This window comes from Myripristis murdjan, chromosome 5, assembly GCF_902150065.1.
Source record: "Myripristis murdjan chromosome 5, fMyrMur1.1, whole genome shotgun sequence".
NCBI classification, from domain to species: Eukaryota; Metazoa; Chordata; class Actinopteri; order Holocentriformes; family Holocentridae; genus Myripristis; species Myripristis murdjan.
The window spans coordinates 8556589-8579797 of record NC_043984.1 but is presented as its reverse complement, the minus strand read 5'-3'; the positions used below and the strand labels follow the sequence as shown (position 1 = coordinate 8579797).

The following is a 23209-nucleotide window of genomic DNA, read 5'->3' as shown; positions in this document are numbered from 1 at the left end:
ATATGACATACAACGTCAGAGTGGGTTCCTTAGGTTTCAGAGAGAACAAAACACGTGTCAGGACACAGAAAAATACACAAAAAGGGAAAGAAACAAGAGTGTGAACAACAAAGACAAAATGTCCACAACACCATATTGACTTCCCTTGGTGTCTGATTGAGGGCGACACATATCAGAATGCAAAAACAAGTAAGAGCACAGAAATATAACAAAGTCGCACTGTGTGACCTAGGTGCCTGAATGAGTGCAATGTATGTCAAGACACATACACACACATATAAAAAAATATATATAGATATATACACACACATACACATATGTATACATGTGTGTGTGTGTGTGTGTGTGTGTGTGTGTGTGTGTGTGTGTGTGTGTGTGTGTGCGTGTGTGTGTGTGTGTGTTCAGCAACAAAGACATACAGAGACGGTCACATCAGATGTGCTTATCCTATGTCGGTGTATGACAGGATACAGAAAACGACAGTACAGTGCATAGTTCAACCAACACTATGCAATCTATATGCCAGTTCCATATTTTGAATGTTCACCAAAAGTTAATCAAGCCCACCACCACACCTCCTTTTGGACAATCAGTGTGAATACTTAATCAAGTTCTTCATTGCCACATGACCAACCTTTCCCCAAAGCTTCATGCAAATTCCTTTGTAAGTCTTTGAGACATCCTGCTAACAAACAGAAGAGAACAGAACAGAACATGACCGCTGTCCACCTCAGTAATTGGAGATGGTTGGGGGTTCAATCTGGATTCACTTTTCAGTCAGGGTACTAGTCACTTATTGCAACAAATGGTAATACGGTTACAGCTGCCAGCATAAGCTCTGCTCTTAGGGATGCTTCCACAACAAATCCAGCAAGCATGCTCAACATTCAACAAAGGTGTGGACTGGATGAGTCAAAAAAAACTTCACTGCAACTGTGCATTGAGATTTACGGAATTACTGATAAAAACTAACAACTGTAGTAAAATTTTATTTCACTGTGATGGTTAAATGTTAATCCACAGTTCACATGCATGCTGAACCATAAGAGGTGATCTGTATGGATCAGGGATCAACTAAGCTATCCAAACATCCAAGCAGACCACCAGCACGACAACAAAACACAGGCAGGATTTTCAAAGCAGAGCAGCAGTGCAGCAGAGATGAAGGTATGAATGAGGAGTAGCATCGTTTAAAACGACTGGCCTGTTGGACAGATATGGTCATGTTTGGTGATGGCAAATGTGCTCTGAGATCAGCTGATTGCACGTGGTGCGCACGACTACCCTATCCTGCCTGAAATACCACAAGCTCTGATAAATGAAAAACAAAAGATTAGAAGGGAGCAGCTGTGGCCTTAAGGTTAAGTACAGCAGGCTTGTGACTGAGGGTCACCAGTTAGAAAAAACAAAAAACAAAAACAAAACAAAGCAAACTCAAAAAACTGGTTGTACTGGGCAGCTCCCAAGTGTGAAGGTGTGTAACTATGAGAGTGTAAATCAGGGCAATGCTGAAGAAGAGCATCTGCACTCAGCAAACCTTCCTTGGGTAAATATATAGTGTCTAAAACAAGTCTGGCAGTACATTGGGTTCCCTAAGCTGTCTGAATGAGAGCAATACCTCTCAAAATACAGAAAAATAAGTTTTTTGAAAAATGCAACAAAGCAGAAAAAACGCTACAGCACCACAGAGAAATACTGTACAGCACCTATGTGGTTGAATGAAGGCAGTGCATGAATGAAAGAAAAGGGAAAACATGCTGTTCCTGTGTTAATCTGGCTTAATATCAGGGTATAGTTAAAAAAAAAAAAAAAAAAACAGCACAGAACAGAGGAGACACGTTAAAGCAAAGAACAAAAAACAAAAAAAAAATCACTGCCACATCCAGTTCCCCAGGCATATGACTCAGGGCAACGCTTGAATGAAAGAAAGAGCAAGAACACTAGGCTGCAATTTCAGTCAGAGTTAACATCAAGCTAGAGAAACATTACAAAATGAACTGAGAAGAAAAGAACATAATATAGCAACATGACATCTGGTACCCAAGGCAGTTGGCTATGGGAGAAACATGAAAAGATTTAAAAATGACAGCAAGCTGAATTACCGTGTCAATCCAAGTTAGTCAGGAAACGGATTAGCTTGAATTTTACCTTTGTAAAATTGCTCTTGTTGTTTTTGTACTGCGACACACTGGCCTAGACTGTATCCTTGTATCCAACTGTATTCCCCAGAGCGTTTTTGAAATTTGAGCTGTATGTTGTAGTCTAATGTCATTTAACTGAGTGGTTGTTGACGGTGGAGTATCAGATGTAATTTAACATCTTTATTGAACTGCCACATTCACCAACTGATGAAAACATAGAGTTGAAAATGACAGTGAGGAGAAACAATTCATACACACAGACACAGATAAGAATGTATTTTCTTTTTCTTTTTAGTGATGTGGACCCATAATTTGAGTCGATCAAACTCAGCAGACAGCAGTGGATGGAGAGTTGGTGACAGGGAGAGCTCAGATGAAATTGAATTTTATATCTTCTATCACTGATGGAATTTATTTCTGTTTGTCTTGGTGTACACTATCCTTTTCAATATCAAAACTTTTCAAATGTCATCTTGAATTATTGTTTAGAGATTGACCCTTTATTTACCAAACTGAAAAACGTTATCATTAACAGGAATCCAGATTTTTCAGCCCTTAATTTCTTAACAGGACTTGAAGATGTTGGTAGGTGCTCAAAACAGTCAATGCTCATAGTGTGGAAGAATCAGCTGCCCCTCTAGTGTTGTATTGACTTCACCATATCACAATATACAAAGATTATCCTTCACACAAGCTGCAAGTTAAGTTAAATTATGGCTTGTTTAAAATATGCTAATGCTACATGAAAATAAAATTAAGAGTTCATGTTGGTTTAGGGGTTAAAAGTGTTGTTTTGAGAACAGCTTTGCTGTGCTATAGAAGTGATTGGAGAAATACAGATACACTATTCTGGATTAGCAGCTCAGCCAAGCACAGAGCAACTAATGAGGATATTTCACCAGCATGTGGACTTATATCACGCCAAGGCCCGCCTACTTCCCTGGCAGATGTTGCTGAGGTTGTTGGGAAAGTCCACAGTGGCAAGGCGCCAGGTGTGGATGACATCAGCCCTGAAGTGATGAAGGCTCTGGATGTTGTTGGACTGTCATGGTTGACACATCTCTCTTGGGACAGTGCCCAGGGAGTGGCAGACAGGGGTGGTGGTTCCCATTTTATAAAGGGGCACCAGAAAGTATGCTCAATTGTAAAACCTCGGATTCAAGAGGAACAATGTGGATTCTGTTCTGACTGTGGAACGGTGGACCAGCTCTTCACCATTGCACTGATACTGGAGGGATCATGGGAATGTGACTATCCAGTATGCTTTGTGGATTTGGAGAAGGCTTAGAACCATGTTCCCCGGGGGATCCTGTGGGTGGTGCAGCGGGAGTATGGGGTGCCAGGTACACTGCTGCGGGCCATCCGGTCCCTGTATAACCACAGTGTTGGACTCTGCCAGGGATGCTCCTTGTTATGGTCTTCATGGACAGGATTTCAAGGCACAGTACCACAGGGGTGTGGAGGGTATCCAGTTTGGTGATCACAGGATTGCGTCCCTGCTTTTTGCAGATGATGTGGCCCTGCTGGCCTCATTGGGCTGTGACCTTCAGAATGCACTGGGGTGGTTTGCAGCCAAGTGCGAAGCGGTCAGAATGAGCATCAGCACCTCTAAGTCTGAGGCCATGTTTCTCCGCCGTGGTTTGCCCTCTCCGAGTCAGGAGTGAGCTACTGCCTCAAGGGGAGGAGTTAAAATATCTTGGGGTCTTGTTCAGAAGTGAGGGCAGAATGGAGTGGGAGACTGACAGGCAGATATGGGCAGCAGCAGCAATTATGCAGTGGCTGTTCTGGACCATTGTGGTGAAGAAGGAGCTACGCCAGAAGGCAAGGCTCTCGATTTACAAATCAGTGTCCAGCTGATTTGCAGTAGGAAAAGCTAAACGCTTTTAGTTAAGTTTGATACCTGAACCTCTCTTTCAGGTTCATCTTCAACTCCAGCAAGTGGAGTTTTAAAGATCAGCTGAGACTCTGGCAAGCGCACAAGACACACAGTGAGCGGATGCCATGGCAACAAGAGATTCAACTGCTGTGTTACAGCTGAAACTACTGTAAAACACTAAAGACAAGGTCAGAGCAGAGGGGATCATCTCAGGGGCTTTATGTAACACTCCTAAAGAAACTAAGAAACTCCTAAAGTGAAAAAATGAGCTATGAGACCATAACTTGTGTAAAAAGATGTACTTTATTTTTTTAGTCAGAAGTTGGCTTGAGGTCCCATTGACCTGCCCAGTGAGCTTCAGGTTGTTCTGCAGCTGGCTCCGAGATGCCATTGGAAAAATACTTTCTGCTGTCACTTCCACAAAATGCAGGATTTGCTTTTTATTCAGATTCATTCTTGCAAACTTGATGGTGAGCAACCTCACTGCGTCATTAGGTCTTTTGCTTCTGCAAAGCCTTGGTTTTGTTCTCTGTCGGCTTCACAACTGCAAAATGGATAGTGAGATCTTCAACCACATCATTTCCCTCACAGCTAGACTTTGAGAGCACATACCAGTTGTCCTCTTGCTTTCCATAGCCTTGGTGGTGCTCTTTCTCAGTGTCAGGGCCTCAAAATTGATTGTGAGGTCTTTGACCATATCATAACTGTCAGTATTTGAGAGCTTTCACTATATCATCCCAGCCACAGCAGGAATTTGTGACAGCAAACCAGTTATTGGATCTCTTGGCTTGAAACAGCTTGGTATTGAACTGTGTCAGTTTAAGATGTTCAGACCTTATGGTGAGGTCTTTCACCACACCATAGCCATGGCTTGAGTGGGACCTCTTGTTTTGAAAAGCCATGTTGTAGCTGTTTGTAAACTTCAGATGAGCAAACTTGATGGTGAGGTCATAGTTTGACAGCTCATACCAGTTTTTGGTCTACTTGTTCTGAAAAGCCTTGGCTTTGTTCCCTGTCAGCTTCAGACCTGCAAACTGGACAGTGAGGTCTTCCACTGTATCATCACACCCATGGTCAGATTTCTTTTTAAGGTTTATCACCAAGTCATCATAGCGAGAGTCTGTCTGTCCAGCTGCTTCTGTGTGTTTGCCATTTGAGTTCAGTTTGTTTCCTGTCATTGTGGTGAAGCCTATCTCTTCTTAATGGTGGTGTCTTTCAGCAATCCATTTCCCCCCTTCTGATGCATTCTTGACATGACAGCCAAACTGCTATGCCAAAACATGTAGCCTCTATGTAAAGTCACAGCTTTTTTTTTTTTTTTTTTTTTTTTTTTTAAACTCAAGATTCCATTGACGTAGATTTCTGTGTAGGTAAATTATACCCAACCATTGAAGGGATCTGAAAATCTGATCTGAAAAGTTTTTTTTTTTTTTTTTTTTTTGTTAGATGTTAAAAATCTAGATGTTGTCCAAGACAGAAGACGGTGATCTTAGGCCACTAGATTCCATTCTCTTGTCTTGGGGGGCGCCATCATGTATATAGGCCCCAAACTAGACACATTAGCCTTCTGGTCAAGACCACAACAACAGTTATTATTACTGCTAATGGATGTAAATCTTCCTGCTTCAAATACAACCAATAACTTGGCCTATTTTAAATTTGAAAACGTTGTTACCGCTAACGGCTATCACATGTATACTGTGAAGATGGATTTCAAAGCGTAGAGTAATAATATGTCAAGAGTCATACTGTCCTGCCACCACAGTCACAGAAAGAATGGAGACTGGTTGTTTCTAGGGTGTTGCTTGGCTCTGGGAATCATTTAATTATTTTGATTGCTAATTAAAGCATTAAAGAAGTAAGTTTTTCTGTTGAGTCTGAGGGGGAGTTGGTTTGAATTGATGTCTGTCCTCTGACTCTACAAATACAAATAGTGGCATCTCTGCACAAGCCTTGACTTTACCCATAATATTCATATAGAATTTGTTTTGCTTTGGTGTTCTATAGTGTCCTCCTAAAATGTGTTATAAGATTGCTGTTCGTTTTTGTTGGGGTTGCGGGGAAAGTAAAACTTTGTCTTTTGGCACAGACATATTTACCAGCCACTAAGCTGCCCCGCTGGCTTGCAAACCCTATCCAGCTCGGTTTGTGTGAAGACTAATCAGTCAGCCTTCACAGCTAGCATCTGTTTGCAGTCGTGATGGGAAGCCTGATTTGTTTAACTGACTTGGATCTTTTGTGCAGTGCAGTGCTTGTGAACTGACTCCTGGCACTGAATTGTGCAATAACAACTTCTACAACTATCCATTAAGTGATGAGAATATATACATCAGTACATCAGTATACTGAGAAATAAGCTCCATGCTATCACTTTAGCAAATACTATATTGAGGGCTAGTTGCTCCATGCTAACACAGTAGCATGTGCTATATTGAGGGCTAGTAGCTCCATGCCAACACTTTACCATAAGCTATATTGAGTGTCAGTGCCAACAGCTTATATCAGTGTACCAGCTGGAATGGGCAGTTGACATAAATAATGGTGTAAAAATAAAGAGTTATTTTGAACTGCCAGGTGGCAGATCCCGTGCACAGCTAAAAATCACAACTGAGAGTATGTGATTGATTTCTCACCTGTCATCTATCAATAATTTACAAATGGAGGAACTATATTTGAGAAGATTTTAATATATGTGTCCCCAATGTTGGCTGACATTTAAGAATTAATTTATTCCTTTCCTATTACATAATGTAACACTATGAAACAGTAATGTTAGGTAGGAAGTGGCTGAATGCTAATGTTAGCTGTTGTCTGACAGTAGCTATTGGGTTATCAAATATGTTGTTTTACCTTGAAATATGCCTGATGCCCCTCTGGATTTTCACTATCTATTGTCTTTTCAGTTGTTCATCAATCAGGAAGTGATGAAATGACAACAATTTATAACATGTGCAACCTGGAAAGTAGCCAGCATGTGAGCGTCCCACCCTGAGCATGACGTCAGAGGAAAATGGCTGCCCAGCAAGTGTGTGTGTGTGTGTGTGTGTTGGGGGGAGCAACTGCTCCCCGGTACCACCATGTTTGAAATAGCATCACTAAAGTACCTCCTAGAGTGCTAAAAACAAGAGGAAGTGCCCCATTGTCTAACCTTCACATGAGAAAAAATAAGATCAAATGCCTTCTAAGGCGCCCCTTCATGCAATTAACAAATAAATGTTAATAATAAATTATTAACATAAATGAGATGCTCCTCTGATGGACAAGTGCCCCTCCAGTGGATAAAATGTGCTGCAGTGCTGTAACGGCTGTCCCTACATGTGTGAGGATGTGTGAAGTTTCTTAATGGATGAGCCTCCAATGGAGAAAATATGATATGATACATGTCATGTGCTGCTACAGGACAGGAGCCCTGACAATGGGATAACCATGAGGTTCCCCAGGTGTCTTTCTGATGAAGAAAACTCAGTAGGTTCCCTCTTAGATGTCCTTCCAAGTGAGAAAACACCATTAAGTGCCTTTGCAGTGGAGAGAAAAAAACATCAGTGGATAAAAAAAAGAGCTGCAGCGCTCTGTAGTCTCCTAGTCAAGGTGTCCTTTAGGGCTGGCTTTCCCAAAGTGAGGCTGTGATAACAGTCCAGAGCTGCCACCAAATACTGTGCAAAGTGTTTTGTATATATTTTTAGGTAAATAAGTTAGGCTAATATCTTGCTAGCATTTTGATGGAATCTCTGCTATAATCTGCACTGTTACCGTCATTTTATGTTTGAAAGCACCATTTAGGTTGGTCCATTCCACCTATATAGGTTTTCAAGTTTCAGCCCCAGCCCCTTTCCAATGTTCAGCTGTGAGAGGGGCTCACACAGTCGGAGCTGTAATCCTGCAGCCCTACAGTGTGGGACCTAGGAGGGAGGCAACACAGCACACTTTCTTCAAGTTGTAAGTTTTACCAATTACAAATTACCAAATACAAATATATGTACATTGCAAGTGCTTTTATAGATAGATCTATCACATTTTTAGCATAGCTGCTTAGCTAAGGAGCTCGCTAACTTTACCGGTATTCAAGGCAAGAGGGCTACTGGTAGTGCTGTGTTCTTTTGTAATACAGTTATAACACAACATGATATACATTACAATTATATTTTATTATTATAATACAAATATTGTTATTTGTCCCAGACGAAGACTACTTCATCATACATGATGCATCATAGCTTTTTGTGTGCTGGTGAGACTACCTGTCATGCAGCAGGTGCCCTCTTTATTTTTTTTTGCCCCTGCACTTGAAACAGCCTGAATCCGCCACTGCAAGGAGGTCAGGTCAGGCAGCAATGAGGAAAAGTTTATCTTCTTGAAATACTTTGCCTTAAGTTTACAGGTATCATCTGTTCTGTCAATTTTACTTGGAATGAACACAATTTCTTCTGCATTAGAAATGATTCCCCTCTCTGCATTTGTTTTTATTTTATCACGGTCTTCCTGCTGTGTGAAGGAGGCCTGCGGAGTTAACATTACGAGACTAAGGATGATATTGCAGTCACACAGTCGCCGTGCTCAGCTGGGAACAGCTCCAGGTTTAAAAGGTAACAAAGCGAATGACAGCTTCAATTACCCTCAGGAAATAGATCAAAGCTTACTGTTCAAACGCATGTGTCTCGTCTTCCTAGCTCTGCAGTGTGCCGAAGCAGCAGCACCCGGAAAATTAATTTCTCACACTGCTCTCACTCTCTCCTCTCTTTCTCTAGCTCACTCTGTCAGTGAATTATTCCAGTCTGGCCTTTGTCAGGATTACCTCTTTTTCTAAGGCGTACAAGCACAGTAAAACAACCAGAAAATGACTTGTGAGGACATTTTTCACAGTTCTTATGAAGGGAAAAAAGCTTAGAGGTTTTAGAGGTTAGGGTTAGGTTATGGCAAAAATTAAGTCTGGGTTTAAGCAGGCAGCTGTGAGTGTGTGTGTGTGTGTGTGTGTGTGTGTGTGTGTGTGTGTGTTCCAAATGTCCCATTCAACTTTTTTTTAGTCCCCCAATCTATCAGTCATTCAACATTTAGCATCTGCTGATAGTCCAAACGTGAGCCATCTATCTGTCTATTTCTCACGCTCACAGAACTTTCCATTAATGGTCACTTTTGATCACCAGGGATTTTCCTCGATACAAAACTCAGAGGCAGGTGCCTTTCTTAAAAGTTTGTGCTGCCTTTTGTTCCTGGCATGGTTAGCAGACTGTTTTTTTAGTAATAACTACTGCTCCATTCAGTCGAATTTTCTTATTTCAATGCAATACCAGCTCAATCCACTGTAGTGCTACTCCATAACCAGCACCATTTGTCATGAAAAATTTGTTTCGCAACTTACATCACATGAGTTTTTAAACTCAGCTCCTACTCCTATTTTACAATTCACGAATTTACAATTCATGTTAGAATGTAAGGTATTAAACATAGCTGCTGGACAGAGACAGGGCTGTACTTTAGAATGTTAGAATATTAATTATTAGGTTATTACTTTAATGCATAGGCCTTCTACAAAAAGAAATGCATTATCACAACTTTAAGTGTACAAATTATTAAACTGCTTAGACCCAAATAAGCCTAAATTTTCAGTTTTTTCCTGAAATGTGAATGAATTACTATAAAAATATTATAGAAATATTGCAGGCAGCAGTGTGTGAGCATGCGAGTGCACGGGTGTGTTTTGTCTCGCGCCACTGTGTCACTGCTGCTTTCAGTTTGGAGAGTGATATAAATCCACAGTGTGCTTCTCAAGTATTGGAAAGTGAAGATTTATGGCACTATGTGTTATGACGCTTGACATACTGGACATAAAAGGTAAATTATGTTAATCGGAATATGATTGGGTGTTTTGTGGTAGATCATCATCACTGATATCGATCTTTGATATCTGCTCAGGATAGTCCTAGTGAGTGTGTGTTACCTGTGCAATTATGTCTACATGTATATTTCATGGGAGTGTTTATTACCTGTCGGTCATGTCAGAGACCCCCTCCACTCCTCCCTGTTCGGCCGACAGCGCAGTGACGTCAGGCATGCCCACCCGCTCCAGGAAACACAGGTCTGGATCGGCTCGCATGGCATTGTACCGCTCATAACCTGACCGGAACACACACACACACACACACACACACACACACAGTTAAAATGCAGAAAAAAAAAACATGCAGACACGCACCGGGTGCTAATGAATGTGTGTGGTGGGTCACACTGTCAACCCACCTAGAAGAATTTGCCTTATTGTTCCAATATGATCTAAATGCCTTATTCTGAGGATTTTCCACCCCTCAGATTAAAAATCTGGGGAACACACACACACACACACACACACACAACAGATGTCACATTTCATCCCTGAATGTGACTGCAGCATGCCACAGCATCAAAATCTATCTAACGAATTTCACTGGAATGAAAAAAAAAGAAATGCTGAAAACTGCTAAAGGAAGAGCCCTATCATTCAGTTTCAGAAATTATGAGTTTAAAATCAGTTTGTGAGCGACTAAGCACTAAATAATGCTTGATTAAACTGTGGTCATGAACACATATGTATCAGTAAATAAAGCATACTGTGCTCATGTGGTCTCCCCTGGGCAAATAAACTCACAGGAAACACTCCAAGAAACATGCCAGGAGTGATGCTGGGAAGAAAAGGATCAAACTGCCTATACACCAGTGCTTTACCATGTTTGTGGACCCCGATGAGGAGAGACTTGTCAGCGTCCGCATCCCACCACCCAGCTGGAATCTCTATATAATCGATGTCTGGTAGAGACACCTCCAGTTTACTGTCAAAACAAACAAACAAACAAACAAAAAAAAAAACAATCAATCTGTCAATCATGTGTTGTTTTTCTTGGAATCTGCTCTATGTAGTTTATATCTAGTCAAGATACCTCCAGTTTACTGACAAGGCAAGCACATGTTCAGTCAATCTATCAGTCTATCAACTGGTATTTTGGAAGAATCTCCAGGCAGCTTGGGTCTTACTGAAACATTTCCAGTTTACTGCCAGTGTGGATAATGTTGGAGTAAAGACTTCTGCAGTTTATTGTTAGTATTGTCAATAAATCAACTGATGAACCAAGCATTCATGAGTCTATTCAAATCTAAATTAGCAGGTATACAATCTGTTCCATACCTTGCAGGTATCCCCTCTAGAGCCTGGTTGGCAGCCTCACCCAAGACCTCCACCTTCAGGTAGTACAACATCCTCACCCTCAGCAGCACCCTGCAGACAGAAAGTGTGAGAAACACGGAGAGAGGGAGAGAGAGAGAGAGAGAAAGAGAGAGGTTTTCTAGGGCCACATCTTATTGCTCATTTTTTAAACAACATGAGGAAAAACACAATTTTCTCTACCTTCAATTAACAACGGCACATCATGTTAAAGTCTCCAACAAACAAAAATAGTCAAATTTAAATGGAGCACTGTGCCTGTGCATAACATAGCAGGGATACCTATGTACCAGTAAACTGTAGGTCCTACCAAAACTTAGTAATTAGATGCTATGCATGCTTGATGAGTGCAGTGTTTAATTTACTGCCTCTGTTAGAACATGTCAACATGATTAGTTTTTCATTCAGGCGGCAGAGACTCTGTAGTCTGTCCAATATATTTAAGTGGTCCTGATCTATGATCACAGGCTGTGAAAGTCAAAATATAAATTAATTGTCAAAGTCATATTTTCCTTATCTGACCATTGAATTTTTTCCATCACTATCAACTGGCCAGTTGAAACATGATCAGCCCATCACCAGTGACCAGTGTTTATAAGCTGATTGTGGTTGGAAGCTGTTGGGGAGGTGGGTCCAAAACAATTTGGTTCCAGTATCTGTAACGTTAGCAAATGTGACAGACTTGTCTGTGCTCATTTCTGTAATTTAGCTTCTGTGGTGTTCATGCAAGTTAAGCAGACATGAAGAAACAGCTGAATGAGCATCAGGTAAGACTGTAGTTCATTTTTAAAGCTAAGTTTTACAAAGATGAGGAACTGATGGCCTTCAGGTCAACATCTGTCTCCTTATACCCATAAACTCGCTGGGGTTGTTTCCTTACGGCTGACTGGATTATGCTCTCACTTTTAAAAGAGTGCATTTATTTGGAAGAGGACCAGGACACACATTTTTGGTTGTTTCACTGCAATTGCTATTTCAACTGCGGTGCTATTTCAGTCTCACCTGAACATTTTAAATAAATTGTTCCTAACATGCCGAGTGTGGACAACAAAAAAAATCCAGATTTATAAAAGCTTCACATTTAAAAACAACTCTGTATCTGTTCTTCCTCTGTTACAGAGCTGCCAGAGGTTATATGCTCTCACGATATATGAAGCAGGTGTGGATTACAAAAACTACAGACAACTAGTTAAGCTAGTTCATTTCAACTTTAAAAGCTGACTTGTTGCGTGGCACAGAAAAAGTGAAGCTAACATCGAACAAGCTGACAATTACACTGGTTAATCTGGTCAATTGCAACTAGTTTTTTTTTTTTTTTTTTTTCGTTAATTAGAGCTGGTTAACCCTCTGAAACATTCACTTGATTTCTTTCAAAAACATATTTAAAATTGCAACAAATTAGCACAAATTGCCTCAAAATTAACCACAAATTGGGAAAAAAATGCAAGAAAATTCACATGAAAATGTCAAAACTGCCATCCAGAAAGGTTAGGTAAACCAATCAATCAACCAATCAATAAATAAATAAATAAATAACAGAAAATTGGCAAAATCTGACAATAATTAGCAAGAAAATTACCAGAAACTGAGTACAAAACTTGCAAAAAGTTAGCAGAATATTACTATCACATAAGCAAGAAATTAGTAGAAAAATTACCAGAATATTTAATATTAATATTAAATGACAGCTTTCAAAATAAAAGCCTGCCCATGGTCTCGGGGGTTTCATAGAGTCTGACTCATTCACTGACTTGTTGCAGTGCTGTTTGAGGTGTTTCTTGTAGCTCTCGTCCTGCAGCACCACCTCAGGGTTGCAGTGGACCAGCCAGTCGGCGTTCTTCACCTCAGGGACATTCAGCTGATTCTTCAGCTTCTTCCCCTTCCGACCCCGAGGCACCGGGGCTGATAAACCTGGGAAAGAGAGAGAGAGATGGACAGAGAAAGGTGAAAAATAATGCATTCCAGACTATTATCACTTCATAGTAATTCCATTAAGTTGAATGCTCACTATACATGCATGTTTGAAACATATATATATGCCAACACTGAAATGGAAGCAAATGGTAACATGCTACTTTGAGCCAGTGCAAGTGAATGGTAAAATCCTTACCAGGTGAGCACTGGCTCCTGAGTTAAAATTATAGCTTAGGTGATTGGCAAAATGCTAACCATAGTAATTGAAAGGATGGATGCTCCAAAGTGAATATTATAATTTGTACTACCTTCCAGGCTAGCACTATATTTTAAAAGTCTGGTACTATGCCAACAACAAATGTTCAAAGCCACATATGTTAACATCATAACATTCTAAGTAAAAAGCATTAGCTCCTATGCTAACGTTCTGGTGTAAGTGAAAAGGCAAAATGCTGACCGGAGTGATTGAGCAGCGCCTGGTCCTGGCCTTCCTTGCTGGGTGTGATGAGATCCCAGATGAAGCTCTTGATCTTGTCATCTCCTTTGTAGTGTCTTAGGCAGTAAACCAGCAGAGCCCTGCACACCAGTATAATCAGTACTTAATGTATTAAGTTCTTCTTCCAACACTGACCTCATACATCAATCATCATGATCACCGTATGAATATTGTTGAGGCTCTATGGCTCAGTCCCTTGGCTGGTTGCTAATGTGGGAGATCAAGGAAATGAAGCTTAATTTACCGTTACAATCGCCAGTCACTAAATTTAATAGAAATTATATAAATGAATTATATTAACTAAATAGTTAATATAATTTCAGAGATTTAATTTGATTCAGTTTGATTCACTCCCATTCAAACATATAAATAAAAGAGCTGTGATTCATTTTGAATTACATGGTGGGTTTTCAAGGGGTTTTACAAGCCCCAGCCCATTAAAGTTGTATAAATCATAATTGGCCACATGCTCTTACAATTTAATTTAAACAACTAAATCCAAAACAAAACCAAAAAAATGCATGATAAATATGAGGAATTGAATGACAGGTTTTACACAAAAATTGTAAATTGTTGAGTTTTCTTGAATGAATATATTTCAGAATTCCTGGATGTGACAACCGTAGGTTTCCAGTCCTTACCTACACACAATCTCCATGTCTCTCTCTGAGAGGTGCCATTTAAACCGACCGTGGTTTAGGATGTCCTTCCACCGACCCCAACTGGGAAAGGAGAGAGGAGGAAAAGAGAAAGAGAGGGAGTGAAAGATGGAAGAAAAGGAATGAAGGACAGAGAGAAGGATAGCACTGATCAACTGAAACATGAGACAGTACATTAAGGGTGCAAGCACAGTTTGAATTTATTTTCTTTGGTTTGAACCACGGTGGAAAAGTTTACTTAACTGCATTTTTGTATTTGGTTTGACTGGGTTGTGCTGCCAATTACTTGCAAAGCAGCATTTGTAAACAAAGTCACATGTTCTCGCATGTGACTTGGACAGAATTTTGGTAAATGTTAAGTGTTAACGGTTTGAATGTATGCTCTAGCTAAAACACATAAAGAAATAGCTGAATACGACCATCAGTTGACATGGCAGTTTGATATGTTAAATTTTCCAAGAATGAGGAACTGCTGGCTGTTAATATCTCTGTGTCCAAAATGAAAAATAATGATGCCTACATAGACAGTATTCAGAGGCAGGAGGACAACAAGTCAAAACTATCACACACCAGCATGAAAGTTATGACTTCCACCAACAGAGTGGGACAGATATTTTGTTTGCACTCTGTTCTTTTTGTTGGATCGTTAGCGGTTTCTCTCTAAAAGTTTTGTACAGATTTGTAAAAAACTTTGTGGAAACTATATGACTTTGGGAGAGAGAGGGGACGACGTGCAAGCAAAGGACCTGAGGTCAGATTCGAACCCCGGTCGCTGCAATCGGGTACGTACTCTTAACCTGTGCACCACCCATGCGCCTGAAAACTATGTGACTTTGTTGGTCATGGGACACGGAAGAATAATGGAACAAGAGTTATCTTGACAACTGCATAGTCCTGGCAGAGGTATGCACGCTGTTGAGTGCTTTCCAGTTATAACTTTAATTTACATTTCTTCCAAGAAAATGTTTGAGAATATTTACTTGTTTTAGGTGACCATGTATTTCAGATTCACTCTTTCAAGCCCATGTGTTGCATTAGCATATTTAATCAACTAAAAGAGCAATTATGACTTTCCTATGTTCCATATGGGGTTTCCGGTCTCAAACAGAAAGGAAAAACCGTAAAGGACAAACCAGGTGTTGGTAATGGAGCAGTAATGACCACTGGTAATGACAGCAGCTGTCAAATGTGGTATCTTAGCAGCGGTATGATGTCTGCTGCCCATGTAAAACCAGAGTCCATTTGAGGTATCTCGTGCAAAACTGCTGCCTGCTAAGGACGCTAACCCTGTCTCACCAGGTAGCAAGGTAGACTGGGATACAACCTATGTCAACATCTGTCTCCTTTTACCCATAAGACCTTCTGTTCTGGGGTTATTTCCAGTTGTTTCCATTGCACTCACACTTCAAACAAACTGAACTACAGCTTGCTTAGATTAGGACCAAGAGCCATATTTTCAATTTTAATTTGGTACATCACAGACGTGCTCAGTAATTTTACTGCAGTCTGAATCAACCATGTCTGTGTTTTGCAAATGACCTCTGTCATTATTACAGAGCAAATTACCTACTGTTTTTCATCAAACTCAGAAATCCTCTGATAAAAAAATCTGTACAAAAGGACACAAATTTTGACTGCTATTGAATACAGTAGTTCCACTGAAACATTTGTACACAATATCTATCTTGAGACATAAATTACAGGGATTCTAATCCCGTCAAAACAGGAACATGAAACTACAGACATCCCGTGTCAGTAAATAAAACTCAAACATTGTTTGGGACACTAATCTCATCTCAATAGGGCTTAATATCTGTTCTGCAAATGAAAAAATGTCCGTGATGTTCAGTCAAAATACACAAATCTGTGTGCTACTATCATCTCTGTATATAAATGTAGTTCATAATTCTTAAACAATAATAATAATTATAACAACTTGAGGCAGCTGCCAAGTGTGAATGTGAGCGACTCTATGTTTTATTTGTAATCCTACCCAAAGATAAGTAGGTTCTTCTCGACCCGGAAACACTCGGCGCGAAGGTACCGCCGGGTGCGGTCACCCAGGCGACGGGTCCGACACGGTCGCTCCTCCGAGTCGCTGTCCAGCTCCGAGAACTCCATCAGCTCGTCGTCCTCGAAAGAGTTGTAGTGACGAGTCTGTTTCCTTACTCGAGGTGTGTCGATCACCAGGGACTCCTGGGTGGGAGAGAGATGAATATCATTTGCATGACTATCATGTGAAAAGAATGTTGGAAACATTCGAAAAAGACGCTGGGAATGTAGGCTCAGAGCAAGGAGAGAGCGAACAATATTCAGAAATCACCAGCTCATTGTAAATCACTGAGTTTGTCAGTCATAATCACGTTAAAGTTAGTGATCACCCGGTGTAACTGCAATATGCCTTGGAAATATACCCTGGGGAGGAATGGAGGGAGAGAGGAAAAAAAGACAACACATGCTCGTGCACACACACCTGAAGAAAGAGAGAATCAGAGGAAGTCAGAGAAAAGGAATGAGAAAAAGCAAGATACAGAGACAGCTTTTGTGATAACATGAAGAAGGTAAAGACATCTGTCAAGTTTCAACCCCCTGGGCTTGCTGACAACACAGGGACACCTAAGGAGCAAGGAAAAGGCAGCGGAAGAAAGAGACAAATACACACAAACACACACACACACACACACACACACACACACACACACACACACCTATACACATTACTTCTACTCACTGAAGGTGTCAATCATTAGGGATTCCTGGAACGGAACAAGACACAGTCGACACACACACACACACACACAAGGTATGAAGACAGCAGCAGTGCTTGGCATGCAGTCTGCTTCAGTCATTAAGGCGGCCCATCTGTTAGGAAGAGGAGGAGAGGAGAGAAGAGGGGGGTTCCCTTCTTTTCTCCTTCCATCGTCACTATTTTCATTCCCACCGACCAGCCCCTCTCCACCCTTTACTTTCCGTTTAATTTGGAGCGCAGCTGCCCTTCAGAGGTAGTGCATCTTGATTCATGTCTTTGCACTTCTCTCTTCCTCCCCATTCACCCCCTTCTTCCATCTATCTACCAGTCCTTCCCATTCCTCCTGATTTCCTCATTCAGTCTCTGTCCCTCCATGTTCACTGTCTCCAACTTTCAGTCCATGTCTAATTATCAATCTTTTCTTCTTGTCTCTTTCACACTTTCTTTTCCTCCTTTACCCCCTTACCTCCTCCTTTCTTTCGCTTCTACTTATTTCTTTACCTTTTCAGACTTGGAGTCGATCTCTAGCTCAGCAATCTTGGCCCATTTCTGCCAGAAGTTGGGGTCGTCCAGAGAAATGTCTGTCCTGTTACCAGACGAGATGAAACTGGCCTGGGGGAAGAAGAAGACGAGCGTGAGACAGTAAGAAGGAGAGGCAAACAGATCCTGGTTGGTGTTAAGCCGGGTTTGACAGCAATTAGTTTACGCGGATGGATAATCCATTCAGGTTAAGGACCTCCTGAAGACAGCCAGCACGGCATTGATCAGTGTTATGGTAAGCTTTATTTTGTTGAATGTCTTTTAGAGGTAGGTGTAGATTTGGAAGGCTGAAGGAGACAGGGTCAGAACTGACATCACACTTGAGGGGTGGTGGCACTGACTAATCAGTCACCAGCAGACACACCTGTCACCCTCTACACCTTTTTAAACTGAGCATCCACAATGATGAGCGGGCTGGCCGACTGGACTGACAAAACTGTACCCATGGGGCACCCAGAGGGTTTGTCCAGTCCAAATGAGCTGGCTGTGGTTAGCATGAGCTGTGGCCTGGCAGTGAGTTAACCACACACACACACACACACACGCCAGGTAGGAAGGGTTGAAAGGGTTACATTCACCCAACACACTAACAAAGCGTTAGATGTTTAGGATTTACCACGCGCCTGGTTTAGCAAGCAGTGTAATGATGACTTATAGAATAAATATGTAATTTATAATCACATCATCACGTAAGAGACAGATGAAAGTAGCTGGCTGATACCCAAAAAGGCCGACGTCTGTCACTTACATTAGCAAACTGATTCCTCGGGTTAAATGGTACCTGTCCCTGAGTTAAAGATTCAGGTTATGGTATACATACTTTCAATGGTTGCTGAATTCTAGATAGAGTATTGTAGAGAGTATTGTATGAGGAGTAAATGTGTTTCATTCCTGTGGTTGTGTGTTTCTATTTCATCTCAGTACAGATTTGATGGTGCTTGTCGAAGGTAAAGGTCAAAGTGTTTTTATCTTTGAAGGTTTATATTTTGTCAAGGAGAATGTAGATCCATTTTCCTGGAGCTGGATGGCGGTCATCTGTGTTGAGGGATTTATTTACAGTGTTAAGTTGTCTTACATGTTAGGGGTTCATATTTCACCTTAATTAAAGCAAATCCTTCCCCTTTAGATTGGATTGTACTGGGCTTAAGCTTGGGGTAAGGTGCTCCTATTTTTATATTTTAACTCTGTATTCATATCTTAACTATCGCTTTCTGTCTGGTTGGATAGTTATGACGCAGCTGTAAAGAGTTTCATGTAAGCAGGCAAGGTTTTTTGTTGAGCGGTTGACAGTTTCTATTCTACCTTAGCGAATGTGGAGCCTTTTCCCTCAGACTGGATGGTGATGGTCTGAGTTCGTCTCTGGAGTATCTGATCGATGTCTTCTTCGCAGAACTTGGAGCCTTCGTCTTCCTCGTCCATCAGAGCTCCATAGGCTCCTTTTCTCAACAGGTCCTCTACTTCTAGCTTAGTAAGCTGCTGCACCTACAGCAGCAAACACACACACACACATAGGCCAAGAATAAGTGTTCTGGATACTTTTAAAGGCTGCACCTATAGAATACAAATGAATGAAATTATACAGTTTATAAACAGATGCACAGTAGTGAGTTTAACAGTTAGTAACTGACCAGTACGCTGAAAACGTTCAAACACATCATGCAACACCTAAATATGTTAATTTAAAGTAAAACTGATCTTTGGTAGAGTGCAGGGTTGCCTAGTTACTTGAGTATTATACCTGTATGAGTCCACATGGCAGTGAAATATCCTCATTAGTTGCTTTGTGCTTCCCTGGGCTGCTAATCTACAACACTGGATTTCTATCTCTCCATTCACTTATGTAGTGTAGCAAAACAGCGCCAAAAATAGCATAAAAATGAAGACAAAGAAACGCAAAAAAAAACCAAAAAAAAAAAAAAACCACCATCCTGGTACATATGTTTTGAGGCAATTAAACGGCTCTTTTCTTGTTACTTTTCTATTTGAATTGGAAAGTACATCTGTCAGGTAGTGTCTGCCGAAAACGTCCACATAGTTACCTTTCACCATGAAGAAACAACTCGATAGTACTTTCAATAATAATTGTTATTGGATGAAAAAAATGGATGTCGGAACTTGCTTTTTATATTGGCATAATGTGCTTTCTCTTGTGTTTGCTTTTGTTAAAAGTGTTATATTGGGAGCTGTTTTGCTGCATTATGGAAGTGAATGGAGAGACAGAAATACAGTTTTGATGATTACTAGTCCAGGGGAGCACAGAGCAACTAATGAGGAGATTTCACCACCATGTGGACTCGTAACGCCAAGATAAAGATACAACCCTCTCTCTCTACCACAGTTAAACTGCTTTAACCTAAATATCTAATTAGGTATTTTCTCACCCCATTGAGGCTTCCCTTGCGGTTGATGTCTTGGAGGACGGCCTTGTCCAACCCCAGCTTCAAACTGGCCTTGTCAAACATCTCTCTCTCGTATGAGTTCCTGGTGATCAGTCTATAAACTTTCACGGCTTTGCTCTGGCCAATGCGGTGGCAGCGTGCCTGGGCCTGTAGAGGAGAGAGGAAAAAACAAAGACATTAAATATAGCAACAGCATAACCAATTCCTTTGGTTAAACTGCTGCGCGTAAAATCACAGTTCAGAATGCCTATGACAGCACTTCTAGTGTGAAAGCACTGAAAAATATCCCTTCAGATTAATGGATTAACAAAACAATTTCTTACAGCAGTCAGTTTTGAATCAATAACAATAAACTGTAAAGCATAACTCAGAGCTGACACCTCCCAACCATGTCCACAGTTATGATAGTTTCCCTTATGAAACAATTATGTGATAAAAGCCAATATGTTTTGTCAGAAAAGCAGACTTAGGTTTGTCACCTTGTGGTAAAAAATATTTTGAACAATTATTAACAATGCAGGTTTCTTCAGCTTTCACTCAGGAACACAAAACAGAAATTCAAAAACACAAAATAATGCTCTTATGTATCTTGTGAGAGTTATCTACTGATGTGAAATGTTTAATCGGGATAACATTTTTGTCTGTCGCACAGCTCTCTGTGTACCTGCAGGTCGTTCTGGGGGTTCCAGTCGGAGTCAAAGATGATGCAGGTATCGGCAGCGGTCAGGTTGATTCCCAGCCCTCCGGCTCTGGTGCACAGCAGGAACACAAAGCGGTCCGAGTCTGGCTTACAGAACCGGTCGATGGCTGCCTGTCGCATGTTACCCCGCACGCGTCCGTCGATGCGTTCGTAAGTATAGCTGGAGAGAACAGAAAGTAAGTTAAGTAATATGGATGTTAAGTTGCTAATTCTTTAAAAAACAAACAAAAAAAAAAAACAATGCATCACATTCTTCTAATTTTTTTCTGTCTTTCACATCCTTATCTAACCCTAACCCTGTCTTCCATTCTTTACTTTGTCTTTCCTCTCCTTCATACTATTCTTTCACTCAGTCATCTCTTACTTCCTCCTGTCAGTCATTTCTTCAACTTTTTTTCCCTTCTTTCCATCGTTACTCCCTTTCTTTCTGTTCCTCAAAGTCCCTTGTCCTTTATCCTTTCTTACTCCCTTCCTTGTCATTCCTTCCTCGCTCCTCACCGTCTCTGGATGAGGTAGTCTTCCAGGATGTCCAGACAGCGGACCATCTGGGAGAAGACCAGGACTTTGTGTCCCCCGGCCAGCAGTTTGGGCAGCAGCTTGTCAATCAGCACCAGTTTACCAGCTGCCTGGATCATGGCCTGCAGCTGGAAGTCCCACGCATCTGGACTGTGGCTCTTCTTGAAACTTTCCAGAATCTTCTCCTCTGCTCCTGGATGAGAGAGAGAAAAGGAAGGTGATAAATGGGGTGTGAATAAATTACATGACCATTCAAACAAAGCTAATTTGCTATAAAATTTCCAGATTTTCTTCAAGATTATCATCCATGTTTGCATGACAAAGGCAAGGTAATGAAAATAGGTTAAAATGTTGGGCTTGAATGTAAACCAATGTCAATAAAGAAGAAAAGGGAACACTGCAGCACCCATCAATTACTAAAAACACCACCAAAACTATATATAATCTAGTGCAAACAAAGCTGATGTATTTCATCATTTCATTTCATAAAAGAGGAGCTACAGTGAATTCTAAAAGGCAATTAGAATACATACTTTTCTGTAACTGAAATACATTTTCAATGTTAAGTACATATCTTTTTTTATACCTAAAGAAATGTTGTAATAAACAAAATACAATATTTAATCATAAAATGCTTATTGGATTTTTTTCCCATCCTTGGTATTAAAATAAATGACCAATTATAAAATATGTGATCAACTGTAAACCTGTAAAAATGTATAATCATAAAATCAAACCATTATCTCCCTGACTTGATTCTGAAACTTTCTGGCTGCTGTGCATTTGCTCGCTTGGGGAGACACAGGAGGAATAAAGGGAAAAAAGGAAATATGAGGGAAAGAAACAAACAAACAAACATCAAACAAGCAAACAAAGAACAGCTATTTGCTCAGAATGCTAGGTCAATCATAAAAGACCAAAAAGTGTGTGTGTGTGTGTGTGTGTGTGTGTGTGTGTCTGTTGATACCTGTGATAAGGTACGGGTGGTTGCAGCACTTCCGGAGCTCCATCATGGTGTTGATGAGGTTGGGCATGTTGTGCTGGTTGGCTCCTTTAGACAGGAAGGAGAAGTTCTTCTCCAAGATGGCTCGATAGTACTTTTTCTGAATGTTAGTCAGCTCCACCTAGGAAAAGAACATAGCAGTAATTGAAATTACATTATTAACATTAGATGTTTGATTTCATGGCAGCTTTTCTCAAAAAATGCAACGCAATTTGCAATGTCTTTGTTATTTCCAATTAAATTACAGGAGTGACTGAAAATTGTAAAAAAAAAATTACTTTCTCAAGTATAATTTATTCAAAATTGCATGTAGTTTGTGAGAATAAAACAGGGCTGCCCCGAATATTCTGAGCAACCATACCAAAAAAATGGTACAGGATTATAAAAATGCCAAGTTGCTGTGGCGTTTGTTTAAAATTAGACACCTCGCTCTCAATGAACCTGTTTGTTAGTTGGAAGAGGAATGATTCAAAGGTGAGGTTATGCACAATCATCACCTACAGTGCAGTAGTGCAATCATCAGCTGAATAACATGATGATGGTCTACATTCTCATCTCTCCAGTCTGTACTAATTGCTTGTAGATCAATAGCACGGTTGAGAAGCAGGATCCACACAAGCAATAATGTGTGGAGTAATGGGCACAGACAGCACTAGACAGAAACAGTTTATTAATTAAAAATGGAAAACATAATTAATGTTTCATTAATAATATTGTAAAAGTCCTGCCCGTGTCCCTATCCATTCAGTATGTTACAATAATGGATTTAATCATAACTGCATGTAATCTTATATGATACATTGTTGCAGTGCAATATAATATCACTGCTGACAAGCTGGTGGCATATCAGCCTCACTGTTCTATTAAGTGAAGTACATCACTTCTTTACCTCTATGATTGTCTCCTCTTTAGGCGCCAGGTTTTTCTCCACATCGTCCTTCAGTCTTCTTAACATCATGGGCTTCAGAATGGCCTGTAGCTTCTTCACCTGGAGGAACGCAACAGGATGAGGAAAAGCTTTACGTGG

At 40.6% G+C, this 23209-nt stretch overlaps 1 protein-coding gene across 7 annotated transcripts in view; it reads right to left on the bottom strand.

The window, feature by feature from the left end:
* The window catches only part of chd6 (chromodomain helicase DNA binding protein 6), a 142633-nt gene that overhangs the window by 28240 nt on the left and 91184 nt on the right, over positions 1 to 23209 (bottom strand). For all 7 annotated transcript variants that reach the window (XM_030051043.1, XM_030051046.1, XM_030051044.1 and 4 more), the window contains 14 exons: positions 23072 to 23170; positions 22147 to 22303; positions 21162 to 21372; positions 20628 to 20823; positions 19946 to 20110; positions 18867 to 19046; positions 17526 to 17636; positions 16269 to 16471; positions 14258 to 14338; positions 13578 to 13696; positions 12958 to 13117; positions 11171 to 11260; positions 10714 to 10817; positions 9999 to 10128 (listed from right to left, as the gene is read on the bottom strand). In XM_030051043.1, the coding sequence (XP_029906903.1) occupies positions 9999 to 10128; positions 10714 to 10817; positions 11171 to 11260; positions 12958 to 13117; positions 13578 to 13696; positions 14258 to 14338; positions 16269 to 16471; positions 17526 to 17636; positions 18867 to 19046; positions 19946 to 20110; positions 20628 to 20823; positions 21162 to 21372; positions 22147 to 22303; positions 23072 to 23170 (2006 nt within the window). The remainder of the gene's footprint in view (positions 1 to 9998; positions 10129 to 10713; positions 10818 to 11170; positions 11261 to 12957; positions 13118 to 13577; positions 13697 to 14257; positions 14339 to 16268; positions 16472 to 17525; positions 17637 to 18866; positions 19047 to 19945; positions 20111 to 20627; positions 20824 to 21161; positions 21373 to 22146; positions 22304 to 23071; positions 23171 to 23209) is intronic.